Raw genomic sequence first — 25,909 nt, 5'->3', positions numbered from 1 at the left:
AATTCTGGAAAAATTGAAAAAAATATTAAAAAATTGAAAAAAAGATTAAAAAATTCTGGAAAATTGAAAAATTAATAAAAATGAAAAAAAAGGAAAAAATTAAAAAAATCTGGAAAAAATAAAAAAGATTAAAAAATTCTGGAAAAAATAAAATTTCGAAAATTTTCTAAAAAAATTAAAATTCTGGAAAAATGAAATTTTCAAAATTTAAAATTTTAATGAAATTCTGGAAAATAAATTTTAATGAAATTTTAAATTTTCGAAAATAAAAATGAAATTCTGGAAAAATGAAATTTTAATGAAAAATTTTTGAAATTTTCATTAGTATTTCTCAAAAATTTTCCGGGAATTTTTGTGTATTTATAAAGCGAGAATAAGGGAAAAAAAATATGTGTATTTATAAACCGAGCTTAGGTTTTTTATGTATTTTTCGAAATTTCGAAATTTTCATTAGTATTTTTTCGGGGAATTTGTGTGTCTTTATAAAGCGGAAACTTTTGGGTATTTATAAACCGAGAATAAGGAAAAAAATACACTGAAAAAACCTAAGCTCGACATATATACTAATCAAAATTTCGAAAAATACATTTTTTCCAGAATTTCGAAATTTCGACATATATACTAATCAGAATATTTTTTATTTTCCAGAATTTTTTCATTATTTTTCATTTTATTAGATTATTTTATTTTTTAGTCATTTTTTATTTTTATTAATTTTTCCAGATTTTTTTAATTTTTTCCGTTTTTTCAATTTTTTTCATTTTTATTAATTTTTCAATTTTCCAGAATGTTTTAATATTTTTTTTTCAATTTTTTTATTAATTTTTAAATTTTTATATTAATTTTTCGATTTTCCAAATTTTTTTTTATATTTTTTCAGTTTTTTATTAATTTTTAATTTTTCCAGAATTTTTTATTAATTTTTCTATTTTCCAGAATTTTTTAATTTATAAAAAAAATTATAAAAGATTTGCAGGGACTAAAAGCAAAACTGGCATATTTTTGCAGGGACCAAAAACTATAAAAAAAAATTGCAGGGACTAAAACCAAAACTGGCCTATTTTTGCAGGGACCAAAAGCTATAAAAAAAATTTGCAGGGACTAAAACCAAAACTGACCTATTTTTGCAGGGACCAAAAGCTATAAAAAAAATTTGCAGGGATCAAAACCATATTTTAGCCTATTATTTTTAAACCTTCACTTTTTTAAGTAATGATTATTTTCTTTGTTCCACTACAAATTTTTACATGGAGACCACAAAAAACAACTATAAGGGGTAAACTTGTCAAATTAAGCTTAAAAATTTGAGAAGGTCAAGTATTGTGGGACAAATTTTTTTCCCAAATAGGTTAAGTATTGCGGGACGGAGGGAGTATTAGCAGTACTCAAGTATTTTTAATCCTCAAAATATATGGATAAATGAAATCAAAATATTATGTGCTCTGAATTCGAATTATATCTTGGATTCTCATATTGGTTGTAGACTCGTACCAAACGAACACAGCTCTTTAGTTCTTTGATTTCCTCAACAAGAGAAATTATTTGAGTGGACTGTCAACTTTGCTCTAACTTTAAACGAGGCTCTGCAGGTGAGTGTAGAATTGGTCAATTGGATGCCTCAAATTAATCGGTCATTATGTCGGATACACAAGTTTTTTGTCTACTGAAAAATCTGACAATAAATACATAAGTTCTTAAAGTTGTGTTTATACTAATTATAAGAGATAAATAATTTAGACTAATTATAGGAGATAAATGATATGTGATACAATTTATGCTCATTTCATTTTATCTAATTCCTTGTATTTTTCTCCCTTCCCATTTAGAGGCATGAGATGAAACAAAGTTTTTATTTATTTATTTTTAGTTGATAGATGAAATGACAATAGTAATTAGAACTCAATGAAGCCCGGATACGTAGTACGGGTGCGGGTACGATACGATACGGCTAAGATACGTTAACAAAATATTTATATTAGAATTTATATGCATGTAAAATAATTGAAAAAAATAAGTATCGATTATTCTTTAATACTATATAATCATCATACTTCAAAAAAAAAATACTATATAATCATAAAAGTCACAATTTACAAAAAATAATACATGTGATCAAAATAAAAAATATAATTTTTTCGCATAAATTATATTCTATTTTCACTCATGTTAGGATATTAACAAATGCATCAATAAAAAAAACTCAAAACGAAGTTTGTTTAATGTTGATTGATTGAATCTCATATCTCTCGTTACTTTCATCCAGCAAAAACATAATTTTTAATTAGTTAATTGAAAAACAATTATAGTGATTCTCTTAAATTGAATCATATACATCTCCATTGAATTTTCACAACACAACATAGTCTCACTTTTTTAACCTTTATTTTCGTATTGGTTATGTCTCTGTTAAGTATCTTATAAGTATTTGTGTGTATCTGTCGAGTATCTTATAAGTATCCGATAAAATATACGTTTTAAATTAAAATAATTAATTCCGATACTCCGTGGGTACGTATCCGAGAGTATTCGCGAAGTATCGGTATCCGATATGAGTACGTCTCCATTTTGGAGTATCCAGGCTTCATAGGAACTCACAGATAAGTGGAGGAACCGACGTTTGAACTCTGGTCACAGCATTCGGTCTAACAATTTCGACATTTTTACCCGTTGAGTTAAAACGAATAGTTTTTTTTATTCTTTTACGGTTGAAAAACAAGATATTGATATCATGTCTCAAATAAAACTCCAGTTTTATTTGAAATATTGATTCGATATACTTTTATCCAGTTTCATTCAATTCCATCATATTCTATTCCACTCTCATCTCTATTGAATATTCAAACAAAATGAACTAAGGCTACACACTACCAAGCAAGGGTCAGTCGAGTAGTAAAATCTCAACTCCATAAAGACCATTGAACAATTCCGTAAGAACAACCGAGTATTTTATTCGAAGTTGATTTTATATTATAAGTGGTTAATGTTAGTAATTAGTTGTTAGATTCTTTTTTTGTGTTTGTACAAGGACTTTCACCTCTTTTAACCCTTAGCTCAAACCGGACCTTCACATCCTTTAATCTTTAACTCAAACCAGATAAATAATTCAACCCCTAGGTAGACGTTGATTAGTCCAAGTAGATGACTAATAGTGGAGCATACTTAGGCGTGCTATTGGAGAGTTAAATATCCCAATTACGATGGTTATAGTCATTCTCCTTGATCTTTCAAAAAAAAAAAAAAAGTCATTCTCCTTGAATTCTTTAAAAAAAAAAAAAAAAGTCATTCTCCTTGAATGCCCCAAATCGTCATTCATCCACGTTGGTCTCTCCTATTAATCCATCACTATTAGACTTCACATAATCACATATGCACATCAAAAACTTAGCATACCATTAAATTTTTGAATAATGAAGAACACACCCTCAAACACATATCTCAACAAACTCTTCTATAGGTTAAAATTCATATAGGTCCCACTAAATTATGTGGATCTCATGTGACTTTCAATTGATAGAAAAGAGTATGTTGTAATGTATGTTAGATGTGTTCTTATATTTCTCATTAGAAGCAAGTTGTGTGGGATCTCTAAAATTACTAGATACCACCAACTTAGCATATGTTAAGAACTGCTTCTATTTCGTTAGATTTTGAATCCTATGAGACGTCAGCACATAAGCAAGTTCTTTTTCTTGACAAACAAGCCCTAGGTTTCTTCTTAGAAGGACAAAAACACCAGATAAAAAGAAAGAAAACAGAGCAAGTGTGAAAATATCACTTCCAGGCTACACACCAGATTACTTCTAGACTTAAACTCTTGGGCATCAGATTTCAAAATTCGTTGCAAAAATAAAAATGCATCATGTGAGATACACATGAAAGGATCTAAGTTAACTTCAAAAAAGAAAAAATGAAAGGATCTAAGTTGGAATTCAATTACTGGAACGCTTTTTCATGGGAGAAAAATCATTAGAGTGAATCAAGAAATCACTTAAATCGGATTGATATCTTCAGCTCAAAAACTCCAACAAAGCTTTCATGAAAACTGCTTTGTTTCAACAAAACAGAAAGAACTGCAAAGTAGTAATGAAAAAACCCTTCAGAATACCAACACTCTCAAAATCTTTCTCTACAACGAAGAAAAAAATTCGGCACAAACTGTGCAACAATTAACTAATCAAACTATATGTTAAAGGTTGAAAATTGCTGAAGGAAGCTTATTGTTTACCGAATAACAAAGTATTCAAATCTCAATCTATCATATATGAAGATAGGGACTGAATTCAGCAACAGCCACCTTTATACTTCTCACTTAATCATTTTAGAAAATTGAAAACCTTAAGTTATTACTTGCAGCAAACAAATTGTATTCCTCCATGGTGGTGGTGTCTTTCTTATTGCAAGTATGGACCTTCTCTGCATGATCGGCTGAACTTTTCAAGCTAAAATCACCAACAGCATCACCATTTGAAGATGCAAGAGCCGATTTACAACCTGTTGAGAGGGCTACAGGGCCACCAAAATGAAACAGGGAAAAGTCACCGTTATTCTCTTGTGACTTGGCAGAACGATCATGTTTAACTTCTCCATTGTATACTGGTGTTTTCAAATTATTTCCAGAAGAAACAGCTCTTTCTGCAATAGATCCATTAATATGCTCTTGCAAGGAAGCTGGCTTGGAAACTTGTGCCCATTCCTCTGCATTTAAGACCTTAGCTCTGGCAACTGGCTGATAAACTGGAATGGCAGGGTTAAACAAGGGCGTTGGTTGCTGCAAGGAACCATACTGCAAGCAGAAGCAGGGATCTTCATTTAAGCCATATCCAAGAGGGCCAGCATACAAGTAATGATTAGGGTGTGCGAAGGGCATCAACCCATTTGTTGGAGCTGCTGGCCATGAAACTGGATTTTGATGGAAATAACCCATTGTTGAAGGAGCTTGAAACGCTGGAAATTGAATATTTTGATTTGACACCGGGGGAAACAGGTTTTGAGGTTGAGAACACACATTAGTGGTGGAAAATCCATTACCAAAACTATGGCCAATTTCCACAAAATTCCCCGATGCATCACTTCTTGTTCCATCAAAGGATGCACCAGTCAGTGAACTTGAACTTCTGGACAAACACTCACCATTTGCATTCTGGTTATTCTCCATCGCAACTTCATGACAATCAGACAACACGTTTTCCACACAAGCTGAATTATCTCTAACTTCAGATTGTTGGCTAACATCTTCAGAATCTGATGTGGCTGAGGATTCTTGATTTTCATGGTTTGATGAGGTTGTATTGTTGTCACCCTCACTTAGACATGATGAGCAGTTGTCAGAACTAAACGGACTACTTTGAGTAGGATCAGAAGAGTTGTTCAAGGCAGAGCCTCCAGTTGGGCATTTTCCAGGTTCCTCAGAAGAAATTTCTGTAGAGCAACAAGAACCTTCAACTTTAACATGGTAATCATTTTGACAGCCTGCATCCATGCTACTTAATTGCTTTGAATTACAGTTCTCGTTATCATTTTCACCTGAACCAACACTTTCCCCAATAGATGGCTTGATCAGATCAGGCTGAGCTTCTTGAACTTTGGCGGACCTCAAAACAACATCAGAGTCTGAATTACTGTGGTGATATTTCTTCAGAGATTCCGTAGGCTCCCAAACCTTTTTTGATTGCAACAAATCCCTGCTGGGATAGTTCCCCAAAATGATTTTGCTTTTGGGCCTTCCATTATTCTCATGCATATAGTCTACTTGATCGTACTTACTACCCCGATAAAACTGCTTAGCAGACTCAGATTGACTGGCAGGTTTTGACTCCCTACTAGCTCTTGTCAAAGGAGAATGTTGCTCAACCCTCATCTTATATTCATTATTTGGACTACAGCTGCAAGAATGAATATCACATCTTTCATTCATCCGGTTACTGGAACTGTAAAATTTCTCACCATACTTCGGACTCACATTTCGACCATTGGATTTTGCAGGAACACTTACTCTTGATTGCCTATTCAACCCATTAACTCCCCTTGGTGATGTCAAAAAATTCTCTCCATAATGTCTTGACTCGGTTTTTCCAACCATCACACCATTGTCAGAAACAATGGCATATTGGCGTCTGTCGGACCGCTTGAAAGGCATATGATCCGGTTGAAATTCTTTCCTGCATCTCAGTCTTTGATGAGAATGCATTGTTTGTTCAATTGTAAACTGCTGACCTGTCTCGTCATTTGTATTGGAATTTTCTTCATCACAATCATCATCAGAGAAGTGTTGTGTTCTCAAAGTATCATTCTCACTGGAGAATTCTTTATCTTGGATGTTATGGGAATTGTCACTCAGAAGATTGACTTCATCTGTTTCAACAGCTGAATTCTTGCAACTAATAAGATTATTCTCATCCACATCAGCACCTGCAGCCAATTCTTCTTTTGAGATTTCTGAAGTACAAAGAATATCATTTGATTCAGAACATGTTTTTTCTCTGTCTTTTTCCTTTCCTTTTAGTCTCTCCTTCCTTCGAAGTTTTTTCTCCCTTTCCTTTGTCCTTCTCCTCTCTTTGCGTTCTTCTTCTTCACGTTTTTCTTTTTCTTCTTCTTCAAGAAGTTTCATCTGTAGACAACCATATAACTAGGATTTAGTAAGTGTAACTCAACATATAAACAGGCATATTCTTTTAATTAATATCCAGAAGTCTTTTTCAAAAAATCATAAAAACTCAGACCTGCTTTTCTAATGTAATGATTTCTTTGCAAGCTACACGCACTCGTTCCTCCAGCAGTTTTAGTGCAAGACAGACAAATATGCTGTGGGCATTTTGGCGTGCTGTTCCTTCTCTGAAAGCTTTTTCAACCTGAAAGGATAACACAGTCAGTGGCTGAACAAGACAGAGCCATGAGAAAATAAAATTAATGATAAACATGCCTGCTCTTTGAAAATAACAGTAGCAGCATCTAGCAGAAATTCACGAGCCAGTTCAGGGCTTTTTGCATGCTTTTGAGGACGAGAGCATTCTCCATCAAGCTCGTTTCCATCCTTGTCAACTGAATCATCGTCCTAGAAGCATATATTAAATAATAATGTGTTACTTCGTCTGACAAATTCCTCGTGAATACTTATCAAAATCACACTATCACATTATTTATGTTATAACTAGCAAGGAAGTTTATTTCCTTGCTGAATCGTGTATTACCTCATCCTCCTCGGCCTCTTCAGCATGCTCAAAGAATCTTCGGATACTTTCCCCTTTTGTAATTCTGACATAACCATCTCCTACAATTAGTCTGCAATGAACACACTGCTGACCTTTCAATGAGTGAGCCTTAACACAAAGTTCGGTACATCGTCCATCTAATCTCCAAGCTCGGAGAGTGATGAAACATGCACTCAAACCATCAAGATCAAGGTTGCCAGCTTTGGCAAATCCATTCAATCCAACACTTTTAAATTCCAAAATGTCAGATTTTCCTTCACTTGTGCCCACAGCCCACTCAAAGTGATGGTAGGTACCCAAAGCATCTGGAAATGTCTGACGCCAATCAGCTTGAACTGAGTCATCTGATACCTGATGAAAGCAAATTGATGAATGTTTGGGCTAGGTAAAATATCTACTCAAGTTGTCAATGGTAGTTTGGTAAAAAAAAAAAAACATAGGAATGATACTTTGTAAAAAAAAAAACATAGGAATGATACTTTGTAGACTCTTCCCCTAGGATCTCAACCAAAACTGATATTACAGAAGCATAGAAACATGAAAGTCACACCTCATACTGAAAGGCCGAGTCAGCAACACAAAACCAGCTGCTGCAACGAGGTTCTCTGCGCATGCGTTTCAGTTCCTTTAGTTCCTTGAATTCTCGAATAACATTTCTTCTACAATCTCGGCAAAATCTCTTGCTATCAAACCTGGTAGACAAGTAACTTATTAGTAAAGATGAAATCATAAAACATATAGTTATGTATGAGTACAGGGAAAGAAAGAACTAAACAGATATCATAATACTGCCTTGAAGTAAAGCTCCATATCAAGTTTCAAAGGATGGGTAAATAAATTAAATCATGATTGACATAAAGGAGTAGCACTTCCTTTATATAATTGAATGAGAAATAAACCATAATGCTGGAAAAGAGTAGACTTATGAATCAAAAGAAATAAATTTCTCTAACGGCATGAAGACCCACTCTATGATACTGGTAGAAAGCAACACCAGAGACAATGTTGGAAATTTTAAGTTATCAGGATAGAACATAAAGCATTGCTTTATTCCTTTGATGCTCTTAACCCAAGGTCCATGAATTTGGTATCATCACAAAAATAATTACCAACTGCATCTCAATACCGATAATAGCTTATCTTCTAATTTATCCTCTCAAAAATTGCATGACAAGAACTCTTGGATAGCTTAGCCCTTTTTTATGTATTTGTCCATGTTTACAGACAAAAAAGTTCATTAAACATACAAAATCATTTTCTTACCCAAACTACTTATGTATTCAGCCCACATGTTCCCTCCATGCAATATGTCATAAGTGAAGGCTGTCCTATCACAGTCTGAATCCTTTTGGGTAATATTCTTATCATGCATTATCTAATCCTTTTAAGTCCTTTTCGGGACAAAACCATCATTATCATATAATTTTTTTTTAACTTTTTTTAATTATCAAATATATTTCAAAATATAGACTTAGCCCTCCAAAACCCTACAAAAACCCACTCCCAACCAAACCCTAAAATATTTCCTATACATCTGACTGAATTATGTAAATATAAACTTTTCCAAGCATATTACTCCACATTTACTGCATCAGGATAATGTTGCTAGCAGTTTTCAGTTCAATACCTATGACAGAATTCCATGTTCATCTTTCAGCAACAAACTGCAAACCAGCAGCCTCATTATCCTAGAATCCAACAGATAGTCTATTACTGTTAGGACTTAAGCTCAAGGATACCCCAACGCCTAAGACTAGTCCATTAGGTGGGAGAGCCTCATGGCTTAAGTACCACGTTGAACATATTTAACTACTCAATGTGGGACTCCTAACATTGCCACACCCTTTAAGAGTCGACGTCCACGGCGGCTTTTTAAAGAGTCGACATCCACGGCGGTTTTCACTCTATTGGCACTGATCAGATGGAAGCCCTTTCCTTTTTAGAAGCTTCACTAGGAAGAGCGCCAATTGTTAGGACTTAAGCCCACAACGCACTAGTCCATTAGGTGGGAGAGCCTTATGGCCTAAGTACCACATTGAGCACTTTTATCTACTTGCATATAAATGGTAAAACTATTTAGCACCCAAAATAATTTTCTCATATTTCCATCTGACCTTTTAGGGACATAAAATAGATAGCTCGGATCACAATCATGACAATGATATTCGGAAAATTTAAACCGTTCAGGGGCAGATCACAGATTCTCATTCTTTGTATATCAGTTTCTGTATGACTTACTCTATTCTAGTTTCAGTATTTATGTTATTATCCCACCATAACAATCTTCACTTGTCTAATGCATAAAACAGTGTAAGGAATATACAAATAGACACCTGTGCATAAGTCGCTCAATAAAATCTTCTTCCTTCATCCTTAGAAGAGAAAATCGAGTCTCCTCTCCCAGTGCTGACCAAAAATCTACCAGTGTATCACATGAAAGTCTGGCAGTGTGCAAGGCGCATGTTTCTCTTGTTCCATGTCCTCTGCCATAACTCACAATTCCTTGGCTAATCCAACCACGGCCTGACCCACCACATGCATCGGGATAAAGCAGTTCTCTTTCCCGCTCCCTATCGCGTGCCCCATCAAAGACCTAACAAGAACAAGTGCTTAGCCACCAAAGAGCGAAAAAGAATTGTGTGAGGATCCAGTTTAAATGTGTTTCACTTACAATTTGCAACCCTTTTAGAGACTTTGAATGCAAGTAGCAGTTCATAAGCGTTAATGAGCCCTCACGCGTTGTGGTCAGACCTCCCCAAGGAAGGCCAGTTGGATCCTGAATTTCATCTTGGCACGCTTTTGTAATGCTTGATCCACCATTATTTTGCTTTTTCAAACCTCTGAGTGTGTTGCCAGGAAATTGAGCAACCACCCCTTGCTGCAAAGATTTCCCATACATAACAATCTGCAAAAATCCGTCAAGAAGCAATCCATTGCACCTGGAGCAGTACATATTTTTACGAGCTTGCTCAAAAAATGATTGCTTGTCAATCCTCAGGAGTTCTTGCCGAGCTTGTAGTGACAATTCACTCCAGAACTGTATCAAAATAACATAAAACACTGAATAAGAGACAAGATAAGTATGTCAGAAATTGCAACTTGATCAAGAGAACAATGTAATGTATGTAGCATGACTCAGTTCAGAAACAATTTCACTGTTATTTAATATCAGTTCTCCTATGGATGCACTTTCCTTTTCCTCCTACCATATTGCAGTATCTTTGATAGTTGCTAACAATCATGAATAAGATAAGCACAGATATGACAAGGATACAACTACAGTATGAAATAGACGAGGGAATAAGAGAAAAAAATCAAAAACATTGGATGAAGACGATGCCTAGCAGGGGTAAAACATGTAAAATTACTAAACATTAACAAAAGCACAACCATAATTATTAGAGACACAATTGTTTCGATGGTCAAAATTTGTAGTTGTAAATTATGAATCACTGACATAGACACCGACACTAGTAAAAAAATTGAAAGAAAAAAAATGAATTAATTATATAACCATATGTCTCGGTGTTGTGTAGGTGTCGGACACCGGCCACCAGACACGTTTTCCGTCAGAAGAGTCGGTGCTACAAAGGTTGTAAATAAATGAAGTAAACATCGCCGCAAACACTGTGCAATGTATCTGGTCACTGTGATATCCTATCTATATCATTATCTAAATATAAAAAATGGAAATGGAAAATAGTAAATATACGCCGGGTTATCCAATCCAATGTATCTAACACAAACACGTGTCAAACGCCGATACGGTGCAACTATGATTTTTGTTTACTTCACTGCAGATAAGTTACTGACTCAGCTAAAAGTATCATTAATATTTAATACCAACCCTAATCAAACATAAATAAACACATTGCGCAGAAGAACAATACATTAAAACCCTGAGAAATAAATGGAAAAATTGGCTCAACAGTAGGATCCAATACAAAGCCAAGTAAATCATCACTATTAACAGAAAAATCAATATAAAACAGTGATCTAACAGTAATATTAAACTAAAATTAAATTAAATAAATACATATATTTAAAAAAAATCAAAAAATAATAATAAAATAGATTATACCTTCTGAAGCTGATTGAAGCTAACATCGCCACAATTATTCGACCAAAATTGATTAACAGACACTAAATTAGTGAATTGTTCGTTCCTGTTCGCTACTGATGGCATTTTCATAACTGTATAATTCACTGGTTGTTCATATCAATCGTAACGGAGTCTGCGAAATAGATATGAATCGAAACGGAAAGTAAAAAAGTGAAAATTAAAATGAATGAATAATTGAAACGGTGAAGAGGAAGTAGATCGAAATGAAAGTGACGGCGGAAGGATTGGCGGAAAACGGCGGCGATCGGTAAGGGTTTTGGTGGATGGCGATGACGACGGTAGATGACGATGAGATTTGGTGGTGTGTGCAAGCGAGCGACTGCTTGTGTGAAATGAATGTGTATATATATATTTGTGAGGAGATGGATTTTTTTTTGGTGTATTGGTAAGAGAAATCGAAATTGAAATGGATTTTTTTTTGTCACTCATAACAAAAAACAATAAACACATTATTATTATATCTTTTATTTTATTTTTACTTTTTATCTATCTTTTTTATAAATTTAGAAATTTTCTTGTGTTTATGTATATCAATTAATCCTATGTAACCAAAAAAATATCAATTAATCCTACAAAACTCCATACTCTATAACCCTAATCACATTTAATTGACTGAGTGGACTTTTTCTTTTGACTGAGTGGATTTTTAAGACTTTGTAACGGACATCATTAAATGTCTATAAGTAGTAATGAATGATGAGAATACGTGTTTATAAATAATAAGGAGTTATGAGGATAAAGGTTTAATAAATTATATTGATCGCTCCCTCAAAAAAAAAAAATATATTGATCGCTAAATATTGTAATTGATGTGCACAACTTAATAAACACCACTAGACCCTTTGAAAAATGTAAATGTATATCTTTACCGATAAAATCAATTACGAAAAGCAAATAATCAAATGTTATAATTTGCTAGTTGTCCCATCGTTTATGTTTAATTAGCATTAATTATAATTAATTTTAATTTTATTATGAATGAGGTGTGCTATGTTTAAACACGCAGTCTTTCACACAAATCTACAATATCTACCACTACGATCTCTGCAATTTCTTTATCAGCAAATACTTAACCCTATGTCAAAAACAAAATACTTAGCCCCCAAATAATATAACAAAATAATAATTAAAATAAACTCGCATTAGTTTTTTTTTCCTTATAAAAAAATGGTAGCAAGAAAGCACAAAATTGAATCTTCTACGTTTGGTACTATTACCGCATAGTCAATTGTATACTAGTATTAGATTAAGTGAGAAACTCGTCTCTTTTTGCACAATGCTCCAAAGCTTGATTGCACGATAACGTCTAGAGTAGGATTTTGAATAAGGTAAGAGAAAAGGAAAAAACAATCTAATAACTCACATGAAATGTTGTACCAAAAAACATCACAGAGAAATAAGTTTTGCGTGTAAGATATCTTTTTTTTTTTCGTGTAAGATACTCCCTCCGTTTCAAAATGAGTGTCGCTTTAGGCAAAAAAAATTGTTTCAAAATTAGTGTTGTTTTCAGTTTCCAATGCAATAATAACTTTTTCTTTTCAATTGTACCCTCCAATTAATACTCTGCACACTACTTCCAAAGTATTACTTTTAAAACTAACCAATAGTTAATAAGGATAATTTGGTAAAATAACCATTATCTTTCTCTTAATCATTGCATTTCTTAATATGTGTGCAAACACCTAAAACGACACTCATTTTGAAACGGATGGAGTATATTCTTCATTTTTTGAAAAATGTGTGATATCTTGAAAATGAAAGAAAAAATCACATAAATATAATAGAAAAGGGGATAAAGAACTCTTTTAGTTCATGTGATATGAGCAATTTCTAATTTTAGTCCCTCAAAAGAAGAAGAAAATTAATTACTAACGTCACATTTTCATACATGTTAGATGACACGACAAACAGTGAGCCACATTGAGTGTAACACGCGGTTATTTTTTATTGACGTGCCAATTTGTCCTTCTAATCTTTTCCTTATTGAATACACAAGGGAAGAGCTTGTTTTTTAAATTGAAACTCACTTATGTGCACAATTCCACCATTTATGTGATAGGGTTGCTTTACACGTAAAAATGTGGAAGAAAGGTTTTTCAGTCACAACTTCTTGTAGAAGAAATTTGCTAGTTTGTGGATTTCAAGATGTAATGCAGTTTTGGGTCAAGGCCACATGGCCTAAGCAAAGGTTTAGGCCCCAAAATTTTTGTTTGTAATAAGGCCACAAAATTTTTCAATTCACTTATAAAAATATTAGAGTATTACTTTTCCCACCCTATGCCTTTCCTCGCGCGCCCTATTTTTTTCCAATTTTACCCCTGATCTGGATTACGTATTCCGGAACGTATTGTTAGTATTCTTCAGATGTTTCCGGATTTTAAAATCCGGAATAGTATTTTAGTAGAACTTTTGCAATTTTAAGCTTTACAATTCGTAAAATAAAATCCGAATAAAATAAAAAACAGAAATAAAAAGACACAAACATAAAAACAACTCATTTTATTAATATATGAACAATACATTACAATAATGTTCAAGCTTTTTAAGCTTATTACATAAGATCTTAAAACTATTTCTAATCTCCTAAGAGCCTAATTCTAATCTCCTAAGAGTCTAACCACTGCTATGTGATAGGACATAGTAGTAGCTTGGCTATTGGAGGAAAACCGGAGCAGGGGGGAAGAGGAGGGTGGGAAGAAGAAACCAATGCCCCTGAGGGAGGTGGGGGGTGCTCAGACTTACGCCCAGACAGGCGAAGCTAAGAACCACACTGACCCACATGACCCTCAGATGAACCGCCCTTCGTTGCAGCGCGGTTCCATCTTCATTGACCGTTCATACAAACCCTGAAAGTTTTCAACGAGACCCTTATCTATGAAAGGCCAACGATGGAAAACCATGGTTGTAGAAGGAAGAAGAGGAGGAGAGGGATGGTGTGAGAAATGGTGGGGTTTGGAAGGGTATTTATAGGGAGGGGAGGGTGAAAAATGGTTGGGAAGCCATAAATGCAGTCAAAAAACGTGGTAAAACACGTTTTTTTTGACTTGACCAATGTCAAAAACGTGTGGTGCAGACCACCGGCCATGACACTGACGCGGTCCGAAAAATACAATCCGGAATTCACCTTTGGTTTTCGGGTTTTATTTTCCGGATTAATGCGATTATGGTGTGAATGAAGGAAAAGTTTGCACTTCTTTGTAGGGCTAAGGACATTCCGGAATGTATAATCCAGAATGATTCAGCACTTTTGAAAGAGAGTCATTAATGTGGGTTTGGACGGTTACAACCACTAACACGTTTTCATTGACTGTATTAATGACCTAGGACTTGTTTTAGGCTATAAATAGGCTTCCATCTTCAACAAATACCTTCATTCTTCACTTCACCTCTTTTCTTCCATTCTCTTCAAAAAAATTAAGTTTTGTAGGAGTGTTTGTGGTGTCATGGTCATTGTTGACCGTTCCTATGAACCCTGCAATTGCATTGCAGCTTGTGTGGGGTTCATATAACGGTCAACAGAGACCCTTGACATCAAAGAAAGACACAAAAAAGCACATAGCATCTGGTCCGGAGTACGTTTTCCGGAAATCACTAGCAATCTTGTCCGGATTATATAATCCGGACCGGGGGTATATTTGGAATTTTTGCAGGGCGCGCGAGAAGACCATAGGGTGGGAAAAGTAATACTCAAAATATTGTATATGAAAACTTATCATTGAATGTTTTTCTAGTTCAGTTGTTTAAAGCAAAGGGCTCTTGGTCCGTGATTCAACTCTTGGCTCCAACAAATTTGGATTTTTATTTATTTATTTTCATAAATTGGATTTTTATTTATTTATTTCATAAAACTTATGTAATTTTTTTATTGGAAAATGCCTCACCCGACCCTGCATTGGGCTGCAATTGTTGGAAACCCCAAGAGACGAGTCCTTGATATTCAATACTTGGGATGGGATGTGATTCATCTTTGGTTTGATGTAAGCAAAAAGAGTTCAGCAAGAATGAGAGTAGCCTAGCAGTGAAAATTGTGAATTGTTGTCATATGTTACCCGGTTTGATTTTTTGCAAACCATTTTTTTCATAAAAATTAATTATACCTGCCTAAAAGGGCGGGATTAGGGTTAGGTTAGACTATCTACGTAATATTTCCTAAATTTCCTCTTTTAAAGAAAAGATAAAGATGTTTGTCTTTTCCTCTTTTTAATAAATGTTAAAGGAGGGGAAATTTCTACGTAGTATTTCCTAAATTTCACAACTAACGTGCACACATTCAAGAGGAGTAAGTTTTACATTAATAATGTCTTTCACCATAAAAAAATATCATCAAAAAGAGGGAAGTATGTGAGTACATGTTTCTTTGCTTAGGATAGTATGGTTTGATTGATTTGATGTTAAAACTGTGTAGATTAGAATTGAAAGTAAAATGTATCATTCAATGATTGTTTTTGATCATAGCTTCTAAGAAAATATATTTTTATCTCATACATCTTTCAAAACACGTGGTTCTAAATTTGTAGATATGTTGACTCGATTCATGTTGCAATATGACTTGAGTCTTGTAGTATAAAATGTATTTTGGAAAATTTTTGGATTGGTTGACTTGAATCATAGTAAAAATGTTTTAATGTTGATTCGAGGCATGTAGATAAAATTTGCATTGGAAATTTTTCTGGTGTGGTTGACTCGAACCATAGTAATAAAATTTACATTGAAAGTTTTTTATCGTATGCTAGTAAACATACAAGGGAGATAAATCCTTACAGGGGGCTTAAGAGTGATTGATCATAAGTGGCAACGAATGTCGAATATTTTAATTGATACACATCTTAGATGTCCATAGAAACGTCTTCCTATAAGGGACATAAATCCTTACGGGGACTTGGGGGTAAATGATCATAAGTGGCAACGAATGTCGAATATTGTAATTGATTCACCAAATAAAAAGTGTACTATATCATATAGCACAAGCTAAGCAAATCAAAAGGTGAATGACAGTTTCAACTAAGGCAAAAGGTCTTTGAAATTTCTTTTTCCATGATCTCTATCATACATGTATATTTCCTATTGAATAGGTGACCAAGCAATCTAAGTTCAACATTATGCTCAATTTTTTTTTACTCTTGATAATTCAATGACATGTCAAGCATTAGAGTCAGGACCAGCCGGTTTTGCATTGAGAAGTGGCTGGAGAGCTTTGACAACAATTGTCATGTTTGGCCGGAAATCAGCTTCATATTGCACACACAGTGCTGCAACAGCTGCCAACTACATATCCACATCAAATGATCAGTCATAGTTTCAAAGTATCTTGGAACTATCTTAGTTTAAGGTATGTTGGGTTGAATAAATTATTTTCTGTCCTCTATTTTCTATTCTCACTTTTAATGCAAATTTGTTCTTTGTTATCACTTTGTTTCATGTTTTCGAAGAATTGTAAAAGAGTGAATAGGCAAATTAGTCCTCTAAGTTGAAATTGTAATCATCATTTAAAATAGTCACTCATTCTTTGCGACTTCAAAAATACATCCCTAATGTCAAATGTATTTCAAAATGATATCTTTGTTAACTTTTGTCGTTAGAGACTATGATATGAAACATTAATTGAACATGTGACATTGCATATTGATCCTTCATCAATGTCAATTCATTAGGGACTAACTTGCATATGAAATTTAGATCATCGTAGGAACATATTTGTCGGTAATTAAAATTGCGTAGCGACTCGATTACTTGACAAATTAGTCCCTAAGATGACCTAATAGTATTTGGTCTGGTGACATTGACGTGAGATCAACGTGGAAGAACAACATGTCCTATTAGTGTATCATGTCATAATCTTTGCATGGTGGAAGTTAACAAAGAGACTATTTTGACCAAGACTTTCCAATTTTAGAGGTGTATTTGTCAATTTGCTAAAACCAATACCAATCTTGACCAATGCGTACAATTTTGAGGATCAATTTGCCTATTCACTCGTTTGTACAAATTATTTGCACTCTTTCCTTTGCAAATCTTTGAAAACATAATGAAAAACAGTAACAATTCTGCAATCAAAAGTAAAAACAGAAAACATTTTCTAAATCCAGACAAACCATTCAAAAATAAGGAAGGAGCAAACCTTAGCAATTGCCTTTGGGGGGTAGTCATTGTTTAGCTTAGGATCCACACATTGTTTCACTTTGTCCTCACTCAACCTTGGAGTTGCCTGAAATAGGTTATTGAAAAAAACACATTGGAAAAATAGTAGATTATACAACAGAAAACAAACCAATTAGCTCATTAAACTTCAGAAGAATGAACAAATTAGGGATAAACATACCCAAGTCACAAGACTTTGTTGCCCTTTAGGCATTGTGTGGTCTACTGGCTTTCTTCCAGTCAAGAGTTCTAAAAGCACAACTCCAAAACTATAAACATCACTTTTTTGTGTTATCTGCCCTGTCATTGCATACCTGAAGATGAAATCAATCACTATCAAAACAACAAAAATATATTGACCTAACTAATATAAGAAAGGATAGTGTTTATTAATGTCCGCATACCATATTCTTCATTTTTCATATAAGATTATGGCTATGATTAGTTATGTGACAGTTAAGTATAATGAAAAATTATAGTGCAAGTTATATATTAACTCAACCCTTTTTAAGGATAATTCATTATTCACTATAACTTGATCTCAAAATAAAAGAAATGTAAAAGTAAAAGGTATACTCTGGAGCATGATAGCCAAATGTTCCCAAGACTCTTGTTGAATGTAGCCGAGCTGCCGTATCTGAAGACTGATTTGTCAAGCTGAAATCAGCAATCTTGGCCTCATAGTCATTGAATAACAAGACATTGCTGGATCGAACATCGCGGTGAACTATAGAAGGCTGAACCTTTTCATGAAGAAACTCTAGGCCTTTTGCCGCACCAAATGCAATTTTCGCTCTCTGGTTCCAGCTTAAAACTGGACCAGGTTCGGCACCTTGTACACCCTTCCTTCCTGCAAAAGCAAAAGCCTTGGTTTTAATCAAGGAACCTGAACTATATACTTAACAAAACAAGTGCTAGCAACATATTCTGTAACACTATTTCCAGCACTCCCTTCTATTAATTGAAATTTAAACGTGTCTTACTCAAATCATGTGAATCTCACATAAAGTTGGTAAAAGCTATATGATTTTTTATTATTAAAAGGGAGTGTGTTGGAAAGAGCGTTAAAAGTTGTGTTTCTCGATTAAAATTATATGGTTATAGGCCTACCATGTAATACATCATGCAAAGAACCCAAACTTGCATATTGATAAACCAAAATTCTGTTGTCTGCTTCTAGACAATATCCAGTCAACTCTACAAAATTGTCATGCTTGAGTCTTGAAACAACTGATAACTGCGAAATCCATATAGTAACACAATGCAATATGAATATGAGTGACAACACCAAGAGCCAAAACACTGCTTTAAATAATTTTTTCTTACCTGAGCAGCGAAGTCGTTGGAGTCAGAATCAGGCGAAGAACTTGTATCCAGCCTTTTGATTGCAACTTCAATACCATCATTCATTTTTGCATAGTAAACCCTTCCATACGAACCTTCACCAATGAAGGCCTTTGAACCAAAGTTTCCTGTTAATCTATTTAACTCAGCCAACGATATGGAGGGTATCTCAATTGGTAATACTTTCTGTGGACCACCACTCTTGGTAATGTTGCTCCTTGGCTCTCCTCTATCATTGCCTATATTCATACAAGGCTACTCAAAATTATCACATTCAAATCATTTCATAACATTATATAGGATCACGTTCAATCACTATAGCTATCACATGCAAAATGAAATTCTTATACTTTGGCTTAAAATTGCTCTGTGACTGTCCAAAAGCAAACAGAACTTATTTTGGCAATAAATGCAAAAACACTAAGGTTGAAGCCTTCTAGATACAAAGAAAAAGAAGTAAAGATGAATAGATAAAAATGAAGAGATTATTAATTACCTCCACCGCCGCCGCCGCCATATGCATTACCCCCTCTTGATGGTGCAGCGTATTGGTTTGAAGGTGGACCGCTGGTATCTTCTTCTGCACCTCCGCAACACAACATACTTCAAATACTCCTAGATCCACTCTCAATAACCCATTGACTTTAATAATGAATCACCTGAAAATAAGACAATTTAGTGCACCAGTTGAAAATAAAGACAAATCACATTGTGCAACTGGGGAAGAATGATGTTCATGGCTTTGCATTTCAATTATGAAATCTCAATAACTTTTCTCGGATTCAATATACTTTTGGATAGACAGCACAAACACAAAATCAATTAAAAGTTAACCGTGTATATTCTTTTATGATCAAGGCACAAACATAAATAACACCGATACACATCACGAAACAATAGGCACAATTCCTGCTAGTGGGCGGTGAGATTGATCCATTTAATTAGTTGGTGCCTGATACCAAGTTTCAAAAAAAAAAAAAAAAATAGGCACAATTTTATTTAACATTGAATAAAAAATAAATTAATTGTTTATGGATACAATCCAAGTCCCTAATAAGAAAACTTGCCTGCCAATTAACAAAAAGAAATGCAGGGTTATAACTGTGTTTTGTGGCATCATAACATAACAAAATCCGCAAGCAGCATACAAATGAAAGACATAAATGAAGATTACCTCTAACGCGTTACCGGATCCAACCGGAAGCTCAATAGGACTATTTGACAAGAAAATAGGTTGATGACAAAAAGAAGGAAAAAAAATATATTATGTACAATATTAATTACATTACAATGATATTTCTGGAAAAGAAATGCATGCATGTAGAAGGAGGAGGAGGAAGAAGAGTTTAATTTGGTGTAGTATAATGAAGGTCCGTTTTGGAAGAACGAGGCATGTTTTGTTGTGTTTTGCGGGAATATTGGTTGGTGATGAAAAAAATGTGACCATAGATGCATGTTATTCGCTTGTTACATTCTATTTTAGTGCTCTCTTCATGTTTTGCTATTCTCATTCACACACAGCAAAACACAACTGAAATTCAAATGCTCATAACTACAAAATAATAAAACCATACTAGTTTGTTTGAAGAGGTAATCAAACCATATAGTACTATAACTAATTTGGGCTATAACTCCACAAAATATGTGATCATCTAAAGTCGTTTACATGTTTCGTTCGTCATAAAAACAATGTTTCATTTTTAATATGCCTAAAAAAAAATCCCTTATAAAAAAGAAAAAAGTTTCATTTTGATATGAGCTATTATTATTATAAATAAAATCTATGGAATAATCTTTACATCATCTATGTCACATTATGTTTCCTCTAATGAGGAGAAAAAATAAAGAAAGGCTTGTTGTTTTGTGAAACTCACTTAGATATCTTTAATAGAGATGTTCTTAGTATGATAATTAATGGAATAATTAGGTAGGTTGAGAATAAATAGGGACGTTGGAGTAAAAATAACTAATCCTCCATTTGTATTCTAAAATGACAAAAAATAACATGACATAAATAAATATTACAATAAGAAAATTGCTCTACAAATCCCTCAATTTTGCTAAAAAGTCCTTTTGATTTATTGGATCGTTGCTCAAAAGTTCTTTCGATTTATTGGATCGTAACTTCCAATCACACAAAACCTATCAGGAGATACGATCCACATTTTTTTACATCTAATCATAACTTCAAATCAAATTATTTTAGATGTTGAGCAATCTACGAGGTGCATGGAGCAATCACCTTACAAATAACAAAAGACATATAACCTCTTGGCTAAAATCATATGTCATGTGTAAAAACTACCGGGGTTAGCCGAATATTATTATCTTTCTTGTAAAAAAACACTAGCACAATTGTAAAGACTAATATCTCGAGTTTCATGGGACCTTCTCCCTAAGAGTTTTTAACACTGCTGCATGTCTAAAGCTGAAATCGAACCCAGGACCTTGGTTAAGCTAGAAGAGACTCGTGACATCTCATCTAAGTGTCTGAGTAACTTCTTTTTTAGCAAAAAATTTATTGGGTCAACTTTCTTTTCCTTTTTTCAAGTGAGTCGATTAAAAGTAATTTCAAGCTTAATAAAACTGTTTTACACTCCAGCCGTTGCTTTCTGCTCTCCCCATATTTTCCCATCCATTCACCAATTTGCAAGTTTGCTTTGATAACACATTTATTTTTTATCTTGAACGCTTCAGAAAGCATAACTTTATTTTATTTTGGTCAAGACAGAAAGCATAACTTTAAACGTATAGAAAATGTTTTCTGAAAGTTAACATTTGAAAGTATTTTAATCCTTTGAATTGTGACTTCGTTTTTACATATACTGGAATCATACTACCAAAATATCCTTCATACAATAAATAATTTGACATCTCAAAAAGTGTAATTAAAAGATAAAAGTGAAAGAAAGCTGAAGGACAAATCACAAGTAACCCTCACCTCTAAGATGTGTGGAATTGAAAGAGAATCTATATATGAAGATATAAATAGATCATAAGTGATACACTTTGCCAGAGAGCAAAATCTTACAACAACCCGTAATAAGCTCTATACAATGATCACTCGAACATCCTTCACGCTTAATACATTATTATCATATTTACATCTCTCAATCTTCTTTCCATATACGACCGGTGATTCTCAATTTCAACTCCTGTTTATCCCCACCCGAAAAATAAAGGGCTTGATTCCTCTGAATTATTAGTCCATCTTGACTATCTCTAACTTTACTATGACTGTCGCGTATGCTCCTAGGAATTCCTTGCCATATAAGTTTGCGCCCATATGCACCGACTTCTAAGCTGTAACTGAATTTTTTTGATTCGTTGTCATCGCCCATAAACCGTAAGAAGGCCATAAAAACTGGAGCTGTACCAAGCTGGAAAGCCTCAAAGTGCAAACAGAAATGCTTTCCATAGCAATTGAAAACCTGAAAGCCAAAGAATTTGAAATGCAAGAGGGGTTTTATGTTAGAATAAAAGTTAGTTTGAGTTACTTCAAATATTTATTAGTTGGTTCATCAATGTGATAAGCTCCCTAGAAATAGCGACTTATGTATCACATTTGTTATCTTTCCAATGCGATTTATCGTCTTCAAACCATCAAGTTGTAGCTACTTTGCATTTCCTCCCTCTGATTTGTTACATTTGTAAATCTTAGACTAGAAGTTAAAAATGAGGTCACAGTCACAATACAGAAGACCAAAGCAGAACCTATATACCATAGCTTTAGACTAAGGAAATATTTAGATGAAGATCAAGCAGAAAAAGAAAAAACAAATAAAACCATGCAACTAAATTGGATGAGTTAAAACTTAAAATTATTCATCAAAAGTCAAAAGAGCACATGCCTAAGTGTATGTCATGTCATCTATATTCAATACTTAGTGAGGTGCTTCTCAGAAAGCATGACTAATTAAGAAACTGCCAACACCACTTGCAGTTGCAGATAATAAAAAGGAGAATGTTAAACAGTACTGCAGGGGCATTGGTTAAGCAGCCAATAGAAGCAAGTTTTTATTAAAAAGTAGTGTAATCTTGGCCTCTATTGAACAAAACAAGTATGGCCATTGTGAACGTAAAATTAAATGTCACGTGTTATAAGATATGACTGAGATTTTTAAAAATTAAATAATAAACATAACATGCAAAAATGCTAATCTAGAAGATATAGACAGTCAGATCAACAAACAGGCCATTGAGTCACTTACAGTGAGCATCCATGTGGCATTTTCAACTTCATGTGGGTTTGTTTTGACATATCGATGATTGAAGGTGAATCCATCATGCATGTCAACCTTGTGTTCATCCTTGAGATGATCAACAAGAGATGGAATGTCACCCATAACGGAGCACTCAGATCCAGCATAGGGACAATTGTATGGACGAAATCCACAATTTTGCTCATGTTTAAGCTTTGCATAGTAAGGGAAAATATCATTACACCCTAGACTCTGATATCTGCAAGGAAGCTCCAAAGATTCAGCCACTTTCTCCAGAGCCAAACACCTTATATTCCCAAGATCATGGTGACAGGTGGGACAGAGATTATGGACTTCAATCTTACAATTTGAACATAACGTATGGCCATTTGGACACTGAAACACACAATGCATACAAAACAGAAATATTAGAAATTTTAAATTTAGCAGGATATTACAATATTGGTAACTATTATTGGAATTCGAACTAAACTCACAATAGAAAGTGACAGTGAAATACCTATAAACTAAAGGTTTTTATCTGTTTATTATCGCTTGGTATGACTCTAAAATATTCACTTTACTTTATTAAACTCAAAAAGCTATCATGTAACTTGCTTAACAAATAAATTGAATAGATAACTATGATAACTTCACAACTTTAATGTGTGCAATAGCGCATTTGAAAAAAGGTTTTCCCGAAACATGAATAGACGCTTGAAGAAAAGATAGAAATTGCAAGCAGTGCACCTGGTGAATTGGAGGATACATCAAATTGTTGCAGACAGGGCACCCGAGTAAGTCATGCACACCATTCTTTGAACTAGTTCCGTGCTTTCCATTCAATCCAACACTAGTGGATTTTGTAAGTGAACAGTTAATCTTGGCTTCAGATTTAGCCTTGCCTGTTTCATAATCTGAAGTCAAGAGGTGAGACTCGAGAACTTCTTTGAAAATACCTCCTCCCGGAGCCATTTCTGATCCGATCTAAAGGATTTCTTTCCAATTTCTTTAGCTTTGAGTTTATTTTTGTGGCATGCTACAACTGTTAAGTAGCAAAATGGTTAGTGCATAAGAACTTTGCAGAGTAAAAGCTACTATAGTCAACTTTTGATATTCTTTAGTTCAAAATATGAAATTCAAATGCACACGCAATGCGAGGACAATTATGATGCGCTTTTTCAGTCAGAATAATACCTTATAGAGTTTCCCTAGGATAATCTAGCACGAGTAAGCTACATTCACGCCCAAAAGTCTCTGGCCAACACTTAACATGTAAGAAATAACTATTTTTGGTAGTGCTCACCAAGATCCAGCGAGTCAAGAAAAAAAAGCATGCCTGAAACATGACAACAACATCAAGCAACGTTAGTTACACAAAAGTGAAATCTGTTAACAGAACCTCTCAAACTCAAAACATCGCTGAGATGTATAAATTTTAACACTTTTTGCATGTTATAGATATTAAAACTGAAGTCATAATTAAAGCACACCACAAATATAATTTAATTTTGCATATATCTAGCAAATTATATTCCAAATTCCAATCCATATGCCTCACTAATCACTACATATCTCAGAAGACAAGTGGAACATATATTGATTACCAAACAATACAGCATTCCAACTTCTATACTATTGGCAAGTTTATATGAAAGTTGCAAAGTACTTCAACTTGAGGAGTACAATAGAATAAACATAGACAGAACATAAAATCATAAGAGTAAACAATAATCTTGTCCCAGATCTTAGTGCCTTATACTTCTATTGCAACACTATGGACGCAAACAAATTTTGCTTCATAGTAGCAATCTGAAGAATTTTTCCTTCAATTTCACAAGACACAGAGTTACAAAAGAGATTAACATTCCATATCTCTTCTACATTTAAATTAACCATAAAACAGACCAAAATCATAGAAACAAATAAAAACTCAGAAATTCAACCAGCATCAAAAGTGTAGTTAGCTTTGAAAGAACACTACCTTGGAACCATCAAACAAACCAATCAAAAACTGGAACAAAACAAGAAAGATAAAAAATGAAATTCAAAATCTCAAAAACTACAATTTAACAATTCATGACAAACAAGTATCCAAGGCAAGCCATAAATAGAATCACAATTTGACAAACCAATAAAAAGTCAGCAAGTGAAGACAAATCTGAAAACAAAAAAATCCAAAACCATACCAATCAAGGGAAAAAACAAAAAACCACAACATATAAACACCATGTCAAACAAAATATCAAATAAAAACAAACACCCGATTGAGAATTCCAAGTCTTATTTATATCCATGCGTGTCAAAAACAATAAAAATAAAAACTTGAGATTAATAAAAACATAATGCAAAAATGGAACATTTGGAAAAAAGAGCTCCTGAAGTTGCGGAAATTACCAGAAAAAAAAGTGTGTGTTTGTTGGTATCGATTATGGATGATGTTGTTGAGTTGACCAACACAACAACGTTGTTGTTTCTTCTGTTTCGAAATCGTTAAGATTTTTGTTTCTTGTTTTCTGCTATGTTTCTTTCGTTGAGTTATTTATCTTTCTCTCTCTTCTTTCTCTTTTTTATTTGTTTAATTTGAAATATTACCAAAAAGTAATTTTTGGTAATATTTTTTGTTTCTGCTATTTTTCTTTTCAACGATACGTTGCCAAGATAACAAGGGTGGTCCTGTGACTCTTCCCGCACGCGACGTTTAAAATTACAAAAAGTTAAAAATTTAAAATTAAAACACAATTAATTGTCTTTTTCTTTTCTTTTCTTTTTTTGTTCTTTTTAGGTTTTTCTTTTTACAACCTTTTTCTTGTGTCCTTTCACATCAATTTTTCTACATTTGTTTTCCGTTAATGAAAGGGTAACTTTTTAAAAAAAAAAAAAAAAAAATTTCT

General features: G+C 33.7%; 2 protein-coding genes and 1 pseudogene across 5 annotated transcripts; all 3 read right to left on the bottom strand.

Annotated features, from left to right (window-relative positions):
* Positions 1–4,081: 4,081 nt before the first annotated feature.
* LOC146909966 (uncharacterized) lies at positions 4,082–11,648 on the bottom strand (annotated as a pseudogene). Its single transcript, XR_015017851.1, has 8 exons — positions 11,290–11,648; positions 9,880–10,245; positions 9,542–9,801; positions 7,759–7,900; positions 7,188–7,559; positions 6,920–7,051; positions 6,720–6,848; positions 4,082–6,607 (listed from the first exon to the last, which is right to left on the bottom strand). The product of XR_015017851.1 is annotated as an uncharacterized LOC146909966 (transcript).
* A 4,583-nt stretch (positions 11,649–16,231) lies between these two features.
* On the bottom strand, positions 16,232–20,200 carry LOC146909965 (Protein kinase superfamily protein). 2 transcript variants are annotated; one of them, XM_085722497.1, is made up of 8 exons: positions 19,988–20,200; positions 19,310–19,472; positions 18,796–19,052; positions 18,580–18,706; positions 18,046–18,319; positions 17,651–17,783; positions 17,450–17,536; positions 16,232–16,596 (listed from the first exon to the last, which is right to left on the bottom strand). In XM_085722497.1, exons 2-8 carry the CDS (start codon positions 19,413–19,415, stop codon positions 16,471–16,473), a joined length of 1,110 nt encoding a protein of 369 aa, XP_085578623.1. In that variant the 5' UTR covers positions 19,416–19,472; positions 19,988–20,200; the 3' UTR covers positions 16,232–16,470. The 2 variants fall into 2 exon arrangements, with proteins under 2 accessions (XP_085578623.1, XP_085578624.1); XM_085722498.1 differs by lacking the exon at positions 19,988–20,200 and having other exon boundaries at positions 18,796–19,068; positions 19,310–19,422.
* A 1,564-nt stretch (positions 20,201–21,764) lies between these two features.
* Positions 21,765–25,531, bottom strand: LOC146909964 (E3 ubiquitin-protein ligase SINAT2-like). 2 transcript variants are annotated; one of them, XM_085722499.1, is made up of 5 exons: positions 25,413–25,531; positions 24,213–24,354; positions 23,766–24,060; positions 23,025–23,411; positions 21,765–22,244 (listed from the first exon to the last, which is right to left on the bottom strand). In XM_085722499.1, exons 3-5 carry the CDS (start codon positions 23,988–23,990, stop codon positions 21,924–21,926), a joined length of 933 nt encoding a protein of 310 aa, XP_085578625.1. In that variant the 5' UTR covers positions 23,991–24,060; positions 24,213–24,354; positions 25,413–25,531; the 3' UTR covers positions 21,765–21,923. The 2 variants fall into 2 exon arrangements, with proteins under 2 accessions (XP_085578625.1, XP_085578626.1); XM_085722500.1 differs by lacking the exon at positions 25,413–25,531 and adding an exon at positions 25,000–25,093.
* Positions 25,532–25,909: the final 378 nt, after the last annotated feature.

The sequence above is a fragment of the Medicago sativa genome, chromosome 7 (assembly GCF_051527215.1).
Source record: "Medicago sativa cultivar Bolivia chromosome 7, Bolivia_mono, whole genome shotgun sequence".
Classification (NCBI taxonomy): domain Eukaryota; kingdom Viridiplantae; phylum Streptophyta; class Magnoliopsida; order Fabales; family Fabaceae; genus Medicago; species Medicago sativa.
The sequence above is the reverse complement of the archived record's forward strand: the minus strand, read 5'-3'. Positions and strand labels throughout refer to the sequence as shown.